This window comes from Lutra lutra, chromosome 7 (genome assembly GCF_902655055.1).
Source record: "Lutra lutra chromosome 7, mLutLut1.2, whole genome shotgun sequence".
NCBI lineage: Eukaryota > Metazoa > Chordata > Mammalia > Carnivora > Mustelidae > Lutra > Lutra lutra.
In genome coordinates, this window is record NC_062284.1 from 55,494,167 (window position 1) to 55,511,975 (window position 17,809).

Here is a 17,809-nt window from a genome sequence, read left to right on the forward strand (position 1 = left end):
CTGATCATTGCTTGAGACACATCTCCAGTATCTAGAACTATATACCACACACATAGTACACATTCAATAAGTACTTGCCTAGAAAAAATCATTAAAAGATCACCAGCTACAAAATCCTAAGGAAAACTTAATTAAATATCATCTGACAATCCTGAATGCCAAACAAAAACAAAAGTTTTGTTTTTAAATAGTATTTAATATAAAGGCATAATAAGTTTTCTTTTCTATCCAAAAAGATAAAATACCTTTTCAAAGAATAGTTGGGCCACTAACAGTTGTTAATTATTTATTACTAAGTAATTCAGTTAATGTAATTGGTCACTGGGCATACCTTAACAAGTTTCAAAAGCTCATAGAGATCTTCGACCTCATCACCTTCGCATTTGGTATATACTCGTCCTGTATCCACACTCCTTCCTCTTATGGTGCGGCGGTAGAGGGGAAGAGCCATTGCTTCTGCATATAAATCAATAGCGTGATGACCCACTGTCTGATACATGTAGCTATCCAGTTCATCTGCCCCCACTGCAACAATGAAAGTAGAAATAATCAGTAAAACAGAGTGAAAAAGAAAAAAGATTTGAAAGTCCATCTGAGTTTTACTGCTTGGAGACTTACTACACTATTTATCTCTCTGCATTTACTAAGTGAAATAAAGGGGTAGAGTTACACATTTGTCCATAGCTGCATCCACCTCACATCAGCTCTAGTCATCTCTATTGCTAATTACAAATACATATAAATTTTTAAAACTACATAAAATAAATGTTTAAAGAGAATAATATAGCCAATAAATTTTAATTAGTTTATTTGATTTAAGATTTTATTACATAAATGTTTCTCAAATCATTCAAGGTTATTTACAAAGTCATCTAGAGTTGTAGGAAAAAAAACCTTGACAAATACATATAAAAATAAATCACATGCTCTTGATATATTTTATATTCAGTATTTCAACAAGACATACAAAAATATATAAATTATGGGGGGGGACACCTGGGTGGCTCAGTGGGTTAAAGCCTCTGCATTCAGCTCAGGTCGATCTCAGGGCCTTGGGATCGAGCCCCGCATCGGGATCTCTGCTCAGCAGGGAGCCTGCTTCCTCCCTTTCTCTCTGCCTGCCTCTCTGCCTACTTGTGACCTCTCTAACTGTCAAATAAATAAGTAAAATATTAAAAAAAAAATATATATATATATATATATATATATATATATATATATATATTATGAGGCAGTCCAAGATGGCTGCATGAAAAGACCCTGAACTCACCTCCTTCCTCAGACATACCAAAACTATAATTATGTATGGAATAATTCCCAGTGAATTCTAGCTGAATAGCTCCCTCCACAAAGGATAAAAGGGCCACATCAAGGTGGCAGAAGCAGAGACTCGATCTCACCCCAAACCCAGCAGTGACCTACAACAAGGAGGGAGCTTACAATACTGAAGCCTCTCTCTGAGGAGTGAAAGGTTTATGCAGTCTGACACTTCAACCCTGTAGGACCTGAACAGGAAAGACAAGGCCCCGAAAACATCTGGCTTTGAAAACCCGTGGGGCATACACCCAGGAGGACTGGGAGACTGCAGGGATTTGAGATACTCATTTTGAGGAGCTTGTGCAATGACTCACTCCTCCCAGGACAAAGTCAGCAGTTTGAGAAACGACTGGATTATATGAAGACTCATCTAATGTTAAAGTGACTGCTGAAGGGATAGAGACAAATGAGGACTTTCTTTGGAGATGGAGAACACCATTTTCCCACTCTCCATCTCTCTTTACCTTGCTAATACTGGTGGCAAGTACAGGTGTCTGGTTCCCAATACTTTTCTCCTATGTGGGTAAAGTTATGGGCATGCCCCACGCTCAGGGCCCTTTCCTGGCCCTGGTAAATCCACAGGTAAGCCCTACCTCCATGCTCTTTTCCTGCATTGCCAAAGCTGTGGGCATGTCCTACCCCAGTGCTCCTCCCACATCTTGATAAAGCCATGAGTATGCTCTACACCAAGCGCTCTTCTCCCTGCATCACCAAAACCATGAACAGCTCACCTTCAGCACTCTCGTGCAGCCTGACTAAAGCTGGCCACCAAACACAGTCCACACAAGGGACACCCCTTAATCACCACAACCCGGTAGCCAAAGGGGCTTCTGTTTCTGGGCCCCACAACCAGAGAGACAGTTCTGCACAGGTTACCAAACCCACAGCACTGCACAGACAGCAGACTGAACTCATCTCAAGTCTGCCTGTGAAAATGGCCCATCTACTTGTCCTGGAGCTTCAACCTGAGGGACAGGCTTCATGTTAGTCACATATTGAGAGATTAGAGAGGTGCTCTCAGGGACCACAGGTAGGGAGATGAGCCCTGCCTTCTTTGAGCCCCAACATGGCCTTGCCACAGCTCACTGCTACCTCCCAGAAAGAAGCTTATACACTTGTCAGAAGCCCTGCTTTTTGTAACTAGTGCCCAGAGAACACATCCAGATCTCCTGGTGTGGCAGCAGAGTTTACACTTGTGGTCCCACAGAAATGTATATATTTGCATTCTTCAAAAGCTGCTGCCTGAGTATCTAGTGTCCAGAAACTAGGTCTTGACTAAGATCACTCTATTTGGAACACTGACAGATCTTGGCACACCTTCAACAATGGGGACCTATCAAGAATAAATAAGTCTATTTAGACAATCACAAAAATTTAAGAGACAACCAAGAGCTAGGGCAAAGCTGAACAACAAGGTTCATCTCCTACAGAAGTCCATTCCTTTAAGATAGAAGAGGTATCTGTTTCATCTAATAATAGAGCAAACAAAGAGTAAAGCAAAATGGAGAAACAGAGGAATATGTTCCAATTGAAAGAACAAGAAAAAACATCAGAAAAACATCTTAATGAAGTGGAGTTAAATAATTTACCTGATAAAGAGTTCAAAGCAGTATTTATAAAGATATTCACTGAATTCAAAAGAAAAACGGATGAGCACAGTGAAACTTCAACAATGAGACAGAAAATATAAGAAACTACCAAACAGAATCACAGAGCTAAAGAATACAAAAACTGAACTGAAAAATACACTACAGGAGTTTAATAGCAGACTAGAAGAAGTAGAAAAAGTGATCAGTGAGCTGCAAGACAAAGCAATGGAACTCACCCAAAAAGAGCAGTAAAAAGAAAAAAAATGAGGGCGCCTGGGTGGCTCAGTGGGTTAAGCCGCTGCCTTCGGCTCAGGTCATGATCTCAGGGTCCTGGGATCAAGTCCCGCATCGGGTTCTCTGCTCGGCAGAGATCCTGCTTCCCTCTCTCTCTCTCTCCATCTACTTCTGATCTCTCTCTGTCAAATAAATAAATTTAAAAATCTTTAAAAGAAAAAAAATAAGTGAAGATAGTTAAAATGACTTATAAGACAACATTAAGGGTAATAACGTTCATATTACTGAGGTCCCAGAAGGAGAAAAGAGAAAGAAGCAGAAAGCTTATTGAAGAAATAATGGCTAAAAACTTCCCTAACCCTAGGAAACAGACATCCAAGTCCAGAAGGCAAAGGGAGTTCCAAATAAGATGAACCCCCCAAAATGCATACCAAGACACATTATAATTAAAATATCAAAAGGTAAAGATAAAGAGAGAATATTAAAATCAGTAAGAAGGGGCACTTGGGTGGCTCAGTCCTTAAGCGTCTGACTTCAGTGCAGGTCATGATCCCAGGGTCCTTGGATGGAGCCCTGCAGCAGGTTCCCTACTCAGAGGAAAGCCTGCTTCTCCCTCTCCCCCTCCCCTTCCTTGTGTTCCTTCTCTTGCTGTTTCTGTCTCTCTGGCAAATAAATAAATAGATAAATAAATAAATCTTAAAAAAAAAAAAGGGTGGTAAGAAAATAAACTAGTTACATACAAAGGGAATACCCCCTCCCCACCGTAACACTATCAGCTGATTTTTCAGCAGAAACTTTGTAGGCCAGAAGATAGTATCAAAATATACTTAAAGTGCTGAAAGGGAAAAGAAAACAAAACAAAATAAACAAAGCAAAACAAAACAAAACTTCCAACCAACAATAATCTACCTAGCAAAATTATCAGTCAGAATTGAAGGAGAGATAATGATTTTTCCAGACAAGAAAAACTAAAGGAATTTACCACCATTAAACTGGCCTTATAAGAAATTTTAAAGGGACTTCTTTAGGGTATAAAGAAAAGGCACTGTCTAATAACTAGAACACACATGCAAGTAAAAATCTAATGGGTTAAGGCAAATATATAGTAAAGGGAGTGAATTAACCATTTATAAAATCAACATAAAGGCTGAAGAGCAAAAGTAGAAACATTAACTATAATTACAATAGTCAGTTTAGGGATATACAAGACCAAAAGATATCCAATATAATATTAAAAACATAAAGTGTAGGGGAGGGAATGTAGCTTTTAAAATGCATTCAGATTAAAGTTGCTATCAACATAAAACAGACTGCTAAATATAAACTGTTAGGTATATATGAAACTCATGCCAACCAAAACCCAAAAACCTATAGTGAATACACAAAAGATAATAAGAAAGGAACCTAAACATAATGCTAAAAAAAGGCATTAAACCACAAGGGAAGACAGCAAGAAAAGAAATTAACAGAGAGAAACTACAAAAAAGACAGGAAACTTAACAAAATGGCAATAAGTTATATACCTATCAATAATAACTTTAAATGTAAATGTACTACATTTTTCAATCAAAAGGCACAGTGTAACTGAAAGATTTAAAAAAAAAAAAGGCAAATCACAAGGCTCATCTCTTTTGCCTAAAAGAGACTAACTTTAGATTAAGGACACACAAAAGAAGAAAATAAAGGGAATGGAAAAGATATTCCATGCAAATGGAAATAAAGCTGACAAAACAGACTTTAAAACAAAGACAGTAATAAAACATAAAGAGCATCATATAATGATAAAAGGATCAATCCAAAAAGATATAAAATTTGTAAATGAAGAACCTAATTATATAAATATTACCAGATCGACTATTACTGGACTAAAAGGAGAAATGAACAGTAATACAATAATAGTAGAGAACTTTAATACCCCTACTTACAGCAATAAATTGATCATCTAGAGAGAAAAATCAACAAGGAAATATAAGCCTTAAATGAATGACACAAGACCAGATGAACTTGATAGATTTATAAAGAACATCCCATCCAAAAGCAGCAGAATACACAGATTCTTCTCAAGTGCACATGGAACTTTCTCCAGAATAGATCTCATGTTAGACCAGAAAAAAACTCAATAAACTTAAGAAGTCTGAAATAATATCAAGCATCTTCTCTGACCACAATGGTATGAAAACTAGAAATCAATTACCAGAAGATAACTGGAAAGATCACAAGTATGTGGAGATTAAACAACACGCTACTGAACTAATGCATCAATAAAGAAATCAAAGCGGAAGTCAAAAAATACCTTGAGACAAATGAAAATGGAATTAAAACAATCCAACATCTATGGGATGCAGCAAAGGCAGTTATTAGAGGATAGTTCATAGCAATACAGACTTCCCTCAAGAAACAAGACAAACCTCAAATACACAATTTAACTTAACATCTAAGGAACTAGAAAAAGAATAAACAAAGCCCAAAGTTAGAAGTAAGGGAACAACACAGAGTATAGCAGAAATAAATGAAGAAGAGACTAATAAGACAAAAGAGAAGATCAATGAAATTAAGAGCTGGTTCTTGGAAAAGATAAACAAAATTGACAAAACATCTAGATTCAGGAAGAAAATAGGAGGACTTTGAATAAATAAAATCAGAAATGAAAGAGGACACATTACAACTGATACCACAGAAATACAAAGGACCATAGGAGTTACTAAGAACAATTATACACCAATTGGGCAAAGTAGAAGAAATGAATGTTTTTAGAAACATATGGTCTTCCAAGACTAAATCATGAAGAAATTGAAAATCTGAAGAGACTGATAACTAGTAAGGAGACTGAATCGGGAATCAAAAACAAAAAACAACAAACAAAAGTCTAAGACCAAATGATTTCACTGGTGAATTCTACCAAACTAAAAAAAAGATTTTATACCTATCCTTCTCAAACTCCTCCAAAAAAACTCAAGAATACTTCCAAACTCATTTTACAAGGCCAGCTTTACACTGATAACAAACCAGAGCAGAATACCACAAAACAAGAAAATAACAGCCAAATATCCCTAATGAACATAGACACAAAATTCTCATCCTGAATTCAATAATATATTAAAAGGAACATACACTATGATCAAGTGAGATTTACTCCAAAGTACTAAGATGGTTTAACATCTGCAAATTAATTAACATGAGGCACCACATTAGCAAATGAAGGCAAAAAATCATATGATCACCTCAATAGTGCAGAAAAAACATTTGACAAAATTTGGCATCCATTTATAATAAAAATTCTCAGCTAAATGGATATAGAGGGAATGTACCTCAACATAATAAAGGCTATATATGACAAGACCACAGCTAGCATCATACTCGATGGTGAGAAGTTGGAAGCTTTTCCTCTAAGATTGGATGAGACCATTCTCATCACTTTTTAAAAAAAGATTTTATGTATTTGAGAGAGAGAGCGTGAGTGGAGAGAGGAGCAGAGACAGAGTCTCAAGCAGACTCCACACTGAGCACAGGGCTCAACACAAGGTTTGATCCCACAACTCATGAGATCATGCTCTGAGCCAAAACCAAGAGTTGGATGCTTAACTTACTGAGCCACCCAGGCACCCTACCACTCTCATTGCTTTTATTCAACATAGTCCTGGAAGCCCTGGACACGGCAATTAAGCAAGACTTAAAAAAAAAAAAAAAGTCCACGTTAGGAAGAACTGTCACAGTTGCAGATGACATGATACTATATAGAGAAAACCCTGCAGACTCCACAAAAATATTAGAACTAATGAATGAATTCAGAAAAGTTGCAGTACAAAATCAGTATACAGAAGTCTGTCACATTTTTATACACTAATGACAAACCACCAAAGAGAAATTAAGAAAATAATTCCATTTACAATTGCATCAGAAAGAATAAAATACCTAGAAATAAATCTCACCAAGGAGGTAAAAGTCCTGCATGCTGAAAACTATAAAATATTGGTGAAAGAAACTGACGAGGACACAAATAAATGCAAAGATAGTCCATGCTTGTGGGTTGGAAAAATTAACATTGTTAAGATGTCCATAACCCAAAACAATCTATAGATTCAATGCAATATCTATCAAAATTCCCATGACATTTTTCACAGAACTAGACCAAATAATTTTAAAACTTACATGGAACCACAAAAAGACCCTGAATGGCCAATCTGGAGAAAGAAGAACAAACAAGGAGGTGTCAAGCTCCTTGACTTCAAACTGTACTACAAAGCTATAATAATCAAAACAATATGGTATTGGCATAAAAACAAACACATAGATCAGGGGAAAAGAATAGAGAGCCCATAAATAAACCCACAATATATGGTAAATTACTTTACTACAAAGTAGGAGCCAAGAATACACACTGTGGAAGGAATAATCTCTTCAATAAATAGTGCTGAGAAAGCTGGAAAGCCACTTTCAAAAGAATGAAACTACATACATCATATATAAAATGAATTAAAAATAGATTAAAGACTCGAACAAATCAGAATTAAAAATAGATGAAAGACCTGAAACCACAATAGTTCTACAAGAAAACACAGATGGTAGGTTCTCTGACATTGGTTTTGGCATTCAATTTTTGGATTTGACTCCAAAAGCAAAAATTAGCAAATGGGACCAAACCAATCTAAAAAGCTTCTATCCAGCAAAAGAAACTATCAACAAAATGAAAAAGGAACCTACTGAATGGATGAAAATATTTGCAAATCATATACCCAATAAGAGGCTAATAGTCAAAAAATATAAAAAATGTATACAACTTGAGAGCAAAACAAAACAAAACAAAACAACCCAAACAATCCAAATAAAAATGGTCAAAGGATCTAAACAGACATTTTTCCAAGGAAGAATAGAGATGACCAAATGGCACATGAAAATATGTTAAACATTACTAATTATGAGAAAATTACAAATCAAAACCACAATGACCACTGAATACTGGCTAGAATGGCAATTATTAAAAAGATAAAAAACGACAAGTGTTGGAGAGGAAGTGGAGAAAAGGGAATCCTTCTACACTACCAGTGGGAATGTAAATTGATACAGCCAATATGGAAAAACAGTATGGAGATCACTCAAAAAATTAAAACTACCACTACCATATGATCCGGCAATTACACCTCTGGGTATTCATCCAAAGAAAACAAAAATGTTTCAAAAAGATACATGCACCCCCATGTTCACTGCAGCATTATTTGCAATTGCCAGGATATAGAAACAATATAAGTTTCCATCAGTGGACAAATGGATATAGAAGATGTGGCATATATACTGCTACATACAAGGGCATTATGCTAAGTGGAATAAAGTCAGATAGAGAAAGAAAAATATCAAATGATTTCACTCACATGTGGAATTTAAAAGAAAAAAACAAAAACAAAATCATATAGATATAGAGAACAGATTTGTGGTTATCAGAGGGAAAAGAAATTGAAGGGGGATGGGCAAAATGGGTAAAGGTGGTTAACTGTGTGGTGATGGATGGTAAACAGATGTGCTGTGGTAATCACTTTGTAGTTTAAACAAATACTGAATTATTATGTTGTGCATCTGAAACTAGTATGTTATATACCAATTTTATCCCAATAAAAAATAATAAAAAGTTACCATATCTCAGGTGGAGCCATAAGTTTTGTAATATATTTTAAATAAAATTGTCTATCTTAGAAAAGAAAAAGAAATTCAATATTGTTAGTTAAATATGAGTACAGAAACATAACTTAAGCTAAGCAATAACACAATCATGGTTGTCACAAGAGTCCACAAATAATGATATAGGTAAAATAAATGAGTTACATCAGACTTTTTGATGATACAAATAAACTGAAAAATATATTGGAACAGGCTTTTTGATCTTATACATTTACTTTTTAGAAAAAAGAATCATGAATGTACAAAATATTATTTGCAAATATTCATCATAGCATTATTCACAATACACTAAAATTATTGTGTATTCACATAATGAAATACTATACAACCATTAATATAATTTTGAAGAAAAGCATTTTCTTTTTTTTAATTTATTATTGATGTATAATTCACATACAATGTTGTATTAGTTCCAGGTGTACAACATATCGATTCTACAATTCTATATATTGCTCAGTGCTTACCACAATAAACACAGTCACCATCTGCCACCATGTAACATTATAATAATATTATTAACTATATTCCCTATGTTGTGCTTTACAACCCGATCTGATAAATATATCTGTATCTCTTAACCTAATTCATCTATTTCACCCATTCCCTCCACCCACTTCCCCAACAACCACTATCTGTTTTCCGTATTTAAGTCTGTTTTCTTGTGTTTGTTCATTTGTTCAGTTTAAATTCCACATATAAATGAAATCATATAATATTTGTCTATCTCTGTCTGACTTATTTCACTTAACACAATGCCCTCTAAGCCCACCCATGTTGTTGCAAATGAAGAAGGAGCATTTTCTAAAGCGTGTTCTACAGAGTAGGAATCTCATGAGATGTTAATAGGTACTGGATGCAAAAAGGATTCCATGATCAAAGAGCTTTATTAAAAATGGAGACAACCATGTTAAGTAGGTATCTTTGCTGAATTCTTTCTAGGCTATTGTACTCCAATAAGGGGAGAGTATGAGTGGTCTCTGAAACCGTCGTAGAAGAGTACATTGCATCAGGTATTTGTGTTTCAAAGAAGATATCTAGGGAATGCTGTGATGGGATAATACTTAATGACATGGGAGATGTTCACACTATGTTAGTAAGTAAAAAAAAAAAAAAGTCACAATTTGTTTGACCTATATGTATGGATGCGTGTATGTATGCATATATGCCAAGAATATCTAGTGAATGTGAGTATGAAGGATAATCTACAAAAAGAGGTGAAAAACTGTATTTTAAGGGCCCCTTCTGTGATCAAAACCATCACCATATGACATCACATTTTGGCCCACCAGGTCTGAACCTACATCATAATGTTTTCTTGTGTTTGTTCATACATCATACTGGCTTCCACATACTTGCATTATTATTGTAACTGTCTATTCCCGGCCACCGTAGGAAGTAAAGATATAGCCAAAGTCACCTAAAAACCTTTCAGCTTAACCTCATCTCAGACTTAGACTGGATCTATAAATGTATTAGTTTTAAAGTATATTGATACAACTGAATTTATATATTTAAAGAACTCTGAGATTCTCAGCAAGAAACCTCCTGATGTCAGCATAATAATTACAACATTTTACTGACTGGGATGCCTGGATGGTTCAGTGGGTTGAGCATCCAACTCTTGATTTCAGCTCCTGTCAGGCTCAGTCTTGAGGCCCCTGACTCAGTGCTCAATGGGGAGTCTACTTGGGATTCTCTCTCTCTCCCTCTCCCAATTCCCAACCCCTCACCGCTGCCCCTGCTCATATGCTTGTGCTCTCACTCTTTACCTCTCTCTCTCTCCGATAAATAATAAATCTTAAAACAACAACAACAACATTTTACTGACTTCAAAAACCTAGAAAACAATTTTCCTTTAAGGCTCCATTTAGTCCTAACCACAATGTTAACTTGTATTAATGGAACCTACATTGCAACAATGGTATGAGATCAAATAAAACCAAAAGGCTCCACTGTTGCCTGAAGCACCTCAATTAACATGCCACAAAAGTTCCTACTACATAAAGAGATGGTTTTGTGAATTTTATGACAAGTTCACATTATCCCCATTGATGGGAATAAATTCCTTTTCAGACTACCCATTGAAAACCCTGTGCCATGAATTCACTCTAACAAGTTTTATACTGGAGTCCTCTCTACCAGTTATTCCTCATTAAGATTTCTTTTGCAACATGTTTGGGGGACAGGGGAAAAAGTCAATCAATGAAACATTCAATAATCACCAACTTCCTGCTGACTTTAAATCAAGATTAGCTAAACCCTTTCCATCTACTAACCCACAACCATCTTTTCTCTTCCACTACAATTACTATAGTTTCAGCTGATTTTCCAGCCCTTACTTCATAAGATTTTAATTCCATTTACTATTGAATTTTTTCTCACTAACAGTATTCTAAGTAAATGTCTCCACACCATTCTGAGGTATAATTTAGAGATACACTTTGTTTATCATTTTACCCATCCTGCCAGTGAACCATGAGACATGGAAGATTATACATTAATGATTCAGTACAAAGTAACTATAATAATTCAAGTAGAAAAGCTTAAGACAAGATCGAAACTCCAGGAAGGGAAATTATATCATTGTATGTATTATATATTATACAAACTTCTGCCTTTTAAATATCAAGACCTCCCAAACAGAAAGCTTAAAAAACCTACTTGCCTGATTAGCTACAAGGAGCAAGGGAATTTTTTTCCCTTTGATAATAGAACGTAAGTCTACAACAAAATTCTGCTTCTTCTTTTATAATACAGAAGTTACAGTATGTTCCCACTCACCCTTAGTCAAAAAGTTTTCTCTTTATCATTTAAAAGTCAGAAAAAAAAGGTCATTTTCCACACATTTCTAAAATGCTATTATTATTCATCATTGCAATCCTAGTGCAAAATCCTAGAGTATGTGTTTCCCCATGACTCTCTATAAGACCCGTTTTCTCTTCCTATAAAATATTTCTAACCTCTGTCTTTCCACATCACTTTCAGCATTACTTGGGTCTTAAATGTGAAGGAAAGAAAATTCAAGTATCTGAATGAAATACCTGCTTGCTCTTCCAGGCCTAATTCTAGTTAGATCATTATTCATCTGTCCACCAGTAACGGAGTGAATGCCTACCAGAGGCACAGAGCTGTCCCAAGTGCTGAGGTGCAATTAAAACACAGAAGATACAGAAAAGAAACATAGAAGATATGACCTTCCTCTCAAGAATCTTAAAAGCAATCTATTTGGGGATAAAAATCAAAGACAAAATAGGTAGACAACAACTGTAAAATTATATAAAAACAAAAATTCAACAGACTGGCAGCCTTGAGGAAGGAAGGAAGGAAGAAAGAAAAAAGGGACATATTTAGCGCTAGATTCAGATTCAACTAAATTTACTGGATGCTTACTTCATGCCAGGAACTCTAATTAGTGTTTTCACATATACTACTCATTTAATTCATCCTAAAATAACAATAGAGCAAAAGCATGGTCTTGAAGAAAGCTGAGTAAAGGGGATGATAATCTTACTAGAAGAGCCATGTGGAGAAGCAGTTAAAATAAAGTCAGACAAATGTTAATCTCTCCCTATTATACTTCAACAGATAATATCTATAGTTATATGGGTATAATAGAATAGTATAAAACACAAATTGGTGTATATTTTTCTTTTTTTAAATTCTAAATGGGGAAAAAAAAACCACCCAGATGTGGCAATAGATGTTAACTAATCTTCTTGTGGTAATCATTTTGCAATATACACAAATACCAAATCATTAACTTGTACAGCTAAAACTAATATAATGCTGTGTCAGTCAGATCTCAAAAAATAAAAGAAATTACTGAAGGTTGAATCCTAATATCCATAGTTCAAAATGTGATCTTATTGGGAACTGGGCTCACTGCAGATGTAATTAGTTAAAATGGGATCATTAGGGTGGCCTTTTAATCCATTAGACTCATGTCCTTATCCATAGAGGAAACTTGGACACCAACAAGGACACAGGGAAAACCAACTTTCTGATAAAGGAAATTTCATGGGGAAGAAAACTGAGAAACACAGCTAAAATGAGGTCTGTGAATTATCTGTGGATGTCCTTGTTATCACGGGCAAATAAAAAGCAGAAATGTGTTGCTTTATGCCTCTCTCAAGTCTTACATGTTTAGCTTACATCTAAGATGGATCATTTATCAATATATGTCTTACTTCTCAAGCTCCTAGAGGTTGTATCTTACTTATCTGTGTGTTGGTTAAAACACTTGGAGTTTTATGGAGGAACAACAGGACACGCTGAAGTAAGGAGATTCAAGGGTTCAAGTCCCAGCTCTGAAAGTTTGTTCTAGCTATTTACCTTGGACAAATTTATAAAACTGTGAGTCTCAGTATCCTTGTCTAATAAAGCTCTCTAGGAGTTCTTATGAAGATCTAGGACATGTAATTAAAAACATTTAGCATAGAACCTAGCATCTAATTAGATGCTAAATATATATTAGTTCTATTTTCGTCTTTGCATGTTGTACACAATAGAATGCAATTATGAAGCTGGAGTTCTAGTCCTTTAGAGAACTTCCCATTAAAGGTATGCACTTACCTTGGTTTTCAGCTGGTCTCAGATTTGCTAAAGCAACAATCTGATGCCCAGCAGCAATGCACTGCATCATATTGTAACAGCTATCCTTCCCACCACTAAAAAAGAAATAAAAAGATAAATATCAGGTTACTGACCATTATTAAGCATAGAATCATTAGATATCAAAATATATTCAACTTTTCTGAATACTTGAGAGGCTGCTATACAATTAAGATACAAAAAAACACATGTAATTTCCAACGCATAAGAAAACTGAGCAAATGAATCTGAATGTCTAGGGCTACTATTCATAAGGGCTTATGAAATTATGTGCCATTATCAAAGATCACTCTCAACAAAATACAGTAACTCTTTGGTTTATAATAGTGGCTTTCCTTTATATACAAAGGGCTTCGAAAATTTTTTTAAAAATGATTTCATTTTACAATCTAGCTAAAGAGCTACTATATATATTCCTTAGATGAAATTCTCTATGGCAAAATAGAAAAAGATCTATTCTGTTCTCCTATAAGAAATCTAACAATTTGCCACCACACCAACTAAAGGGTCAAATTAAAGATTTGAGATCCAATCTAATGACAAAGTTGGATGTACTGGGTGGGTTCACATTCTGTAGAGATAGAAAACCAAATGCTAAAATACACTGATGAAGTTAAACATCAGTACCATTAGTACTTTAGCCATCACTATCCATATGCTGGCAGGATAAGGCTTGAGCCTTAAGAGCTAATAAACAGATTGAAAGAATTTGTAAGTTCTAGGACCAAATCTACTGAAAGCAGGGGCAAATCACTTAGTCAAGACAAATAGTTTCACCTATAACAAGGCTGAATGACGACCTTTATGTCAATGGCAACCTCTATTTTGGTTTAAACTCTATTGCTTCTCACTATACATATTTCTTCCTTTCTTATCATTGCCTCTCTTCCCACTCCCCCTTCCTTTTCTTTCTAATTTTTGCCTAAAATCTGCAAGTATATCTACAGGAAATAGATATATTCACAGCCCAAGAAACTTTTAAAAAGAGACTGTTCGTCCTAGAAGCTGGTCCTTTTGCCTTATATTTTAGTTCCCAACATTCATCTGCTTCTACTACATCAAATCAGTAACTACCATTCCAGAACTTCTCATGGGGAGACCTTTAGAGGCACAGTAAAATTATACATTATTCTCCCTTTTCTCAGACTCTGATATTCCATTATTATATCTTCCACAACTCCCCTTTTTGAACTTCACTGCTCTATTTTTCTCAAGACAAAAATATTTGGCTAATTCTTTAGAATATTTAGAACATCAAAGATGAACAGGTATACAACCACAATTACAATTCTTTAGAATACTAAAGATTAAAGGACATCATCTGGGGCACCTGGGTGGCTCAGTGGGTTAAAGCCTCTGCCTTCAGCTCAGGTCATGATCCCAGGGTCCTGTGATTGAGCCCCACATCGGGATCTCTGCTCGGCAGGGAGCCTGCTTCCTCCTCTGTCTCTCTCTCTCTCTGCCGGCCTCTCTGTCTACCTGTGATCTCTGTCAAATAAATAAATAAAATCTTAAAAAAAAAAAAATAAAGGGCATCATCTACAATCAGAACTCAGCTTTATAATTCACTTGAAAATGTGCTAAAATTTCAAACATGGTTTTAAAACAGTATTTCCCAGGTGCACCTGAGTCGCTCAGTCAGTTAAACATCTGCCTGCCTCTGACTCAGGTCATGATCCCACGGTATTGGGATCAAGCTGCATATCAGGCTCCCTGCTCAGCTGGGAGTCTGTTTCTGCCTCTGCCCCTGCTCCTGCTCTCTCTCTCTCAAATAAATGAAAATCTAAAAAACAAAGCAAACAAACAAAGAAAAAACCAACCAAACAAACAAAAAACAACCAAAAAAACACAGTGTTTTTCCAAACGGTGTTCTATGGAACACTAGTGTCCAACAAAGATTTTAAGAACAAAAGGTTTGGGAAATGCTGAGTAACTTACTCACATTCAGAATATTACAAAGTACATAAGCATATGTTAGGTTAGAAGCCCTATAAAAGACTGGAATTTTAGTTCCCAACTCTGGTATACTAAGCAGTTACTCAATGTGCTTGGGTACATGCTTCATTATAAAACTAGAGAATGGTTTAGCTAGTCCTCAAGCTGTCATTCAACTGTAAAACTAATTCAATCTTTTGTGTATAAGGAGAACAATGTTCTTTATGTTCTAAAGATATTGTGAGAATCTTGGTTTCACTTACTCCTTAGAGCACATAAACATATTCTATCTCTCATTTTAGTACACATACACACACACAAGATATATTACAAATAGATCCACTGTATTTAAGTTTAAATTCATATATACTCAAATGTATATTCATATAAATGTATATATTATGTATGCATTCATATTCATATATAAAATTGTTATATATTCAAACTTACAGCATTCATTCTAACATTTATACATTTATATATATTTCTTACAATCTAGCAAGAATTTTCCAACATTGCCATTTTTAAGTAATTTCCTTTTTTATAAGAGTAATATATGCACATTACTGAATATTTACTGTAATGGATTACAGCAATCTTCTATCCTTCCTTCCAAGATCTCAATCTTCAGTTGCTATGTCTTACTTCAATAGCTAAACTTAAGGCAAATTACATATGATGTGAATTACTCATTTCCTGAACTACTTTTTATTCTTGTCTATTTGATCAAATGAAGACCACAGTGGTCAGAGTTTAATCACTTACTTTATGGAAGAAATTTACTGAATAACAATAATTAGTTTGACGTTATAGAGTCCCCAAAATGGCACTGAAGTAAAATAAATTGGAATATTCCAATCACTACAGAAAGGATTCAAATGTTACATCAAGAGTTCTTAATAGGTCACTATTGTTAGCCAGTATCAATAACTAGGACTTTGAACAAAAACGTGTATGAAATATTCAATGGGCTTACAAAAGAAAACACGGTTTGTTGCGTATTTCAAATCTCATCAAATATTCAAGTACTGCAGTCTACAGTCCCTTTTTAATGTTACTAAGTTTACTTTTGCTTCAGCTTACAGATTGCATATGGAAACATTTAAACTGACCTGTCTTTAGTTATTTTAGGACTTACTTGAGACACCTAAATATATCGCTTTACTATAGATTTCAAACTTCTTTTGGAATAGACTATGTTACCATAGGTCAATCTAAAAGCACTTAAGGTGTCTGTAGCAAAAGCAATTAGATCTAGGGTAAAACTAACACAATTCCATTTTAACCCCGAGGGAAGAGACCCTTCTCCTGTACTTGAGCCCAAGGTAAAACACACCTTTGTCGTAATCAGGTGAGACAGGGGCGGCCTTAAGTGGAAGGGGCCTGGAGCTATTAATAGCCTCGGGAGAGAAAGGCGGATCCGAAGGACCGAGCAGAAAGACTAAAGGAACTATTGTAGAGGACTGAGTGAAGCCGTGGCTCTCAAAGGTCACTGCCCATTACACTTTTTAAGAATGCAACCCTGGGCCATGTCACAGTAGTGAAACCAGCGTTCTGGCAGGAGACGCAGACATGGGTGGGTTTTAAAGTTCCCCCTGTGAATCCAAGTTTGAGGGCCAGATAAAAACAGAGAGGCGGGGACAGGCAGACAGGACGAGAGCGAGTCCCGGGCGGCGGGACACGCCAGGCCAAGCAAATGGCCTGAAAACTCCGCCTCTTCCTGTGACCGGGAGGAGCCGCTGGATGCCCCGACACGCGGTTCCCGCACAAACACTCTCTTTTCCGCGCAACCGAAAGCGCCGGCTGCAGCTCCCACCAATCAGCAGGAAAAGAAGACAGGCTGGCAGGGGAGGAGGAAGGCCGCTTCCATGCCGCGTTACCTGATCAGAGCCGCGACCCTCATGCTGAGATCAGTGCGCGTGCGTGCGGCGGGCGGGGCCGGGAGCCGGGGAGTCGCCGCCTTAGGGGTAGCGGTAGCCGCTGCCGCAGCCCGCCGTGACGCGCCCCGGGGCCTCGCGCGGGTGTTCGCCTCGCCGCCTGTCAGCGGCCCAGCGCGGCGACCCTTGCGGCTACCTGCAGGACGCCTGGCCAGAGAAGACGCGCCATATCGGCGCCTTGTCCCTGTGACAGGGACCTCCTGGCCCAGAAAAGAATGATGTTTAGGCACGGCCTGACCACCTAAGTGAGGGCACTGAAGCTGCTCGGGGAAGGGCAGGGTCGGCGTCGCCGATCCCTAGTGCGGTGGCCGTGGATTTGTTTGGGTAGGAGAATATTCAAAGTCACTTGTGGTGCAAATTGAAACACTTTGAACGTGCAGAGGGAGAGGAAGTTGGCCTTTCCTTCCTCAGCCACCTGCAAAAAACTAACTGTACCCTTCAGTGTTTTTTTTTTGTTTTTGTTTTTATCTTCTATCTCCTGTGTATGGAGCTATGCCCCTGACCTTGAAGTTCCAT

General features: G+C 36.6%; 1 protein-coding gene across 4 annotated transcripts in view; it reads right to left on the reverse strand.

The window, feature by feature from the left end:
* The window catches only part of DPH6 (diphthamine biosynthesis 6), a 183,380-nt gene extending 165,995 nt beyond the window's left edge, over nucleotides 1–17,385 (reverse strand). For 2 of the 4 annotated variants that reach the window (XM_047737960.1, XM_047737959.1), the window contains exons 1-3: nucleotides 17,237–17,382; nucleotides 13,383–13,477; nucleotides 332–525 (exon numbers count right to left, since the gene is read on the reverse strand). In XM_047737960.1, the coding sequence (XP_047593916.1) occupies nucleotides 332–525; nucleotides 13,383–13,477; nucleotides 17,237–17,259 (312 nt within the window). In that variant the 5' untranslated portion in view covers nucleotides 17,260–17,382. Of the gene's footprint in view, nucleotides 1–331; nucleotides 526–13,382; nucleotides 13,478–16,692; nucleotides 17,194–17,236 lie in introns of those variants that run through there. The other 2 variants (XM_047737961.1, XM_047737962.1) reach the window with 2 other exon arrangements.
* Nucleotides 17,386–17,809: the final 424 nt, after the last annotated feature.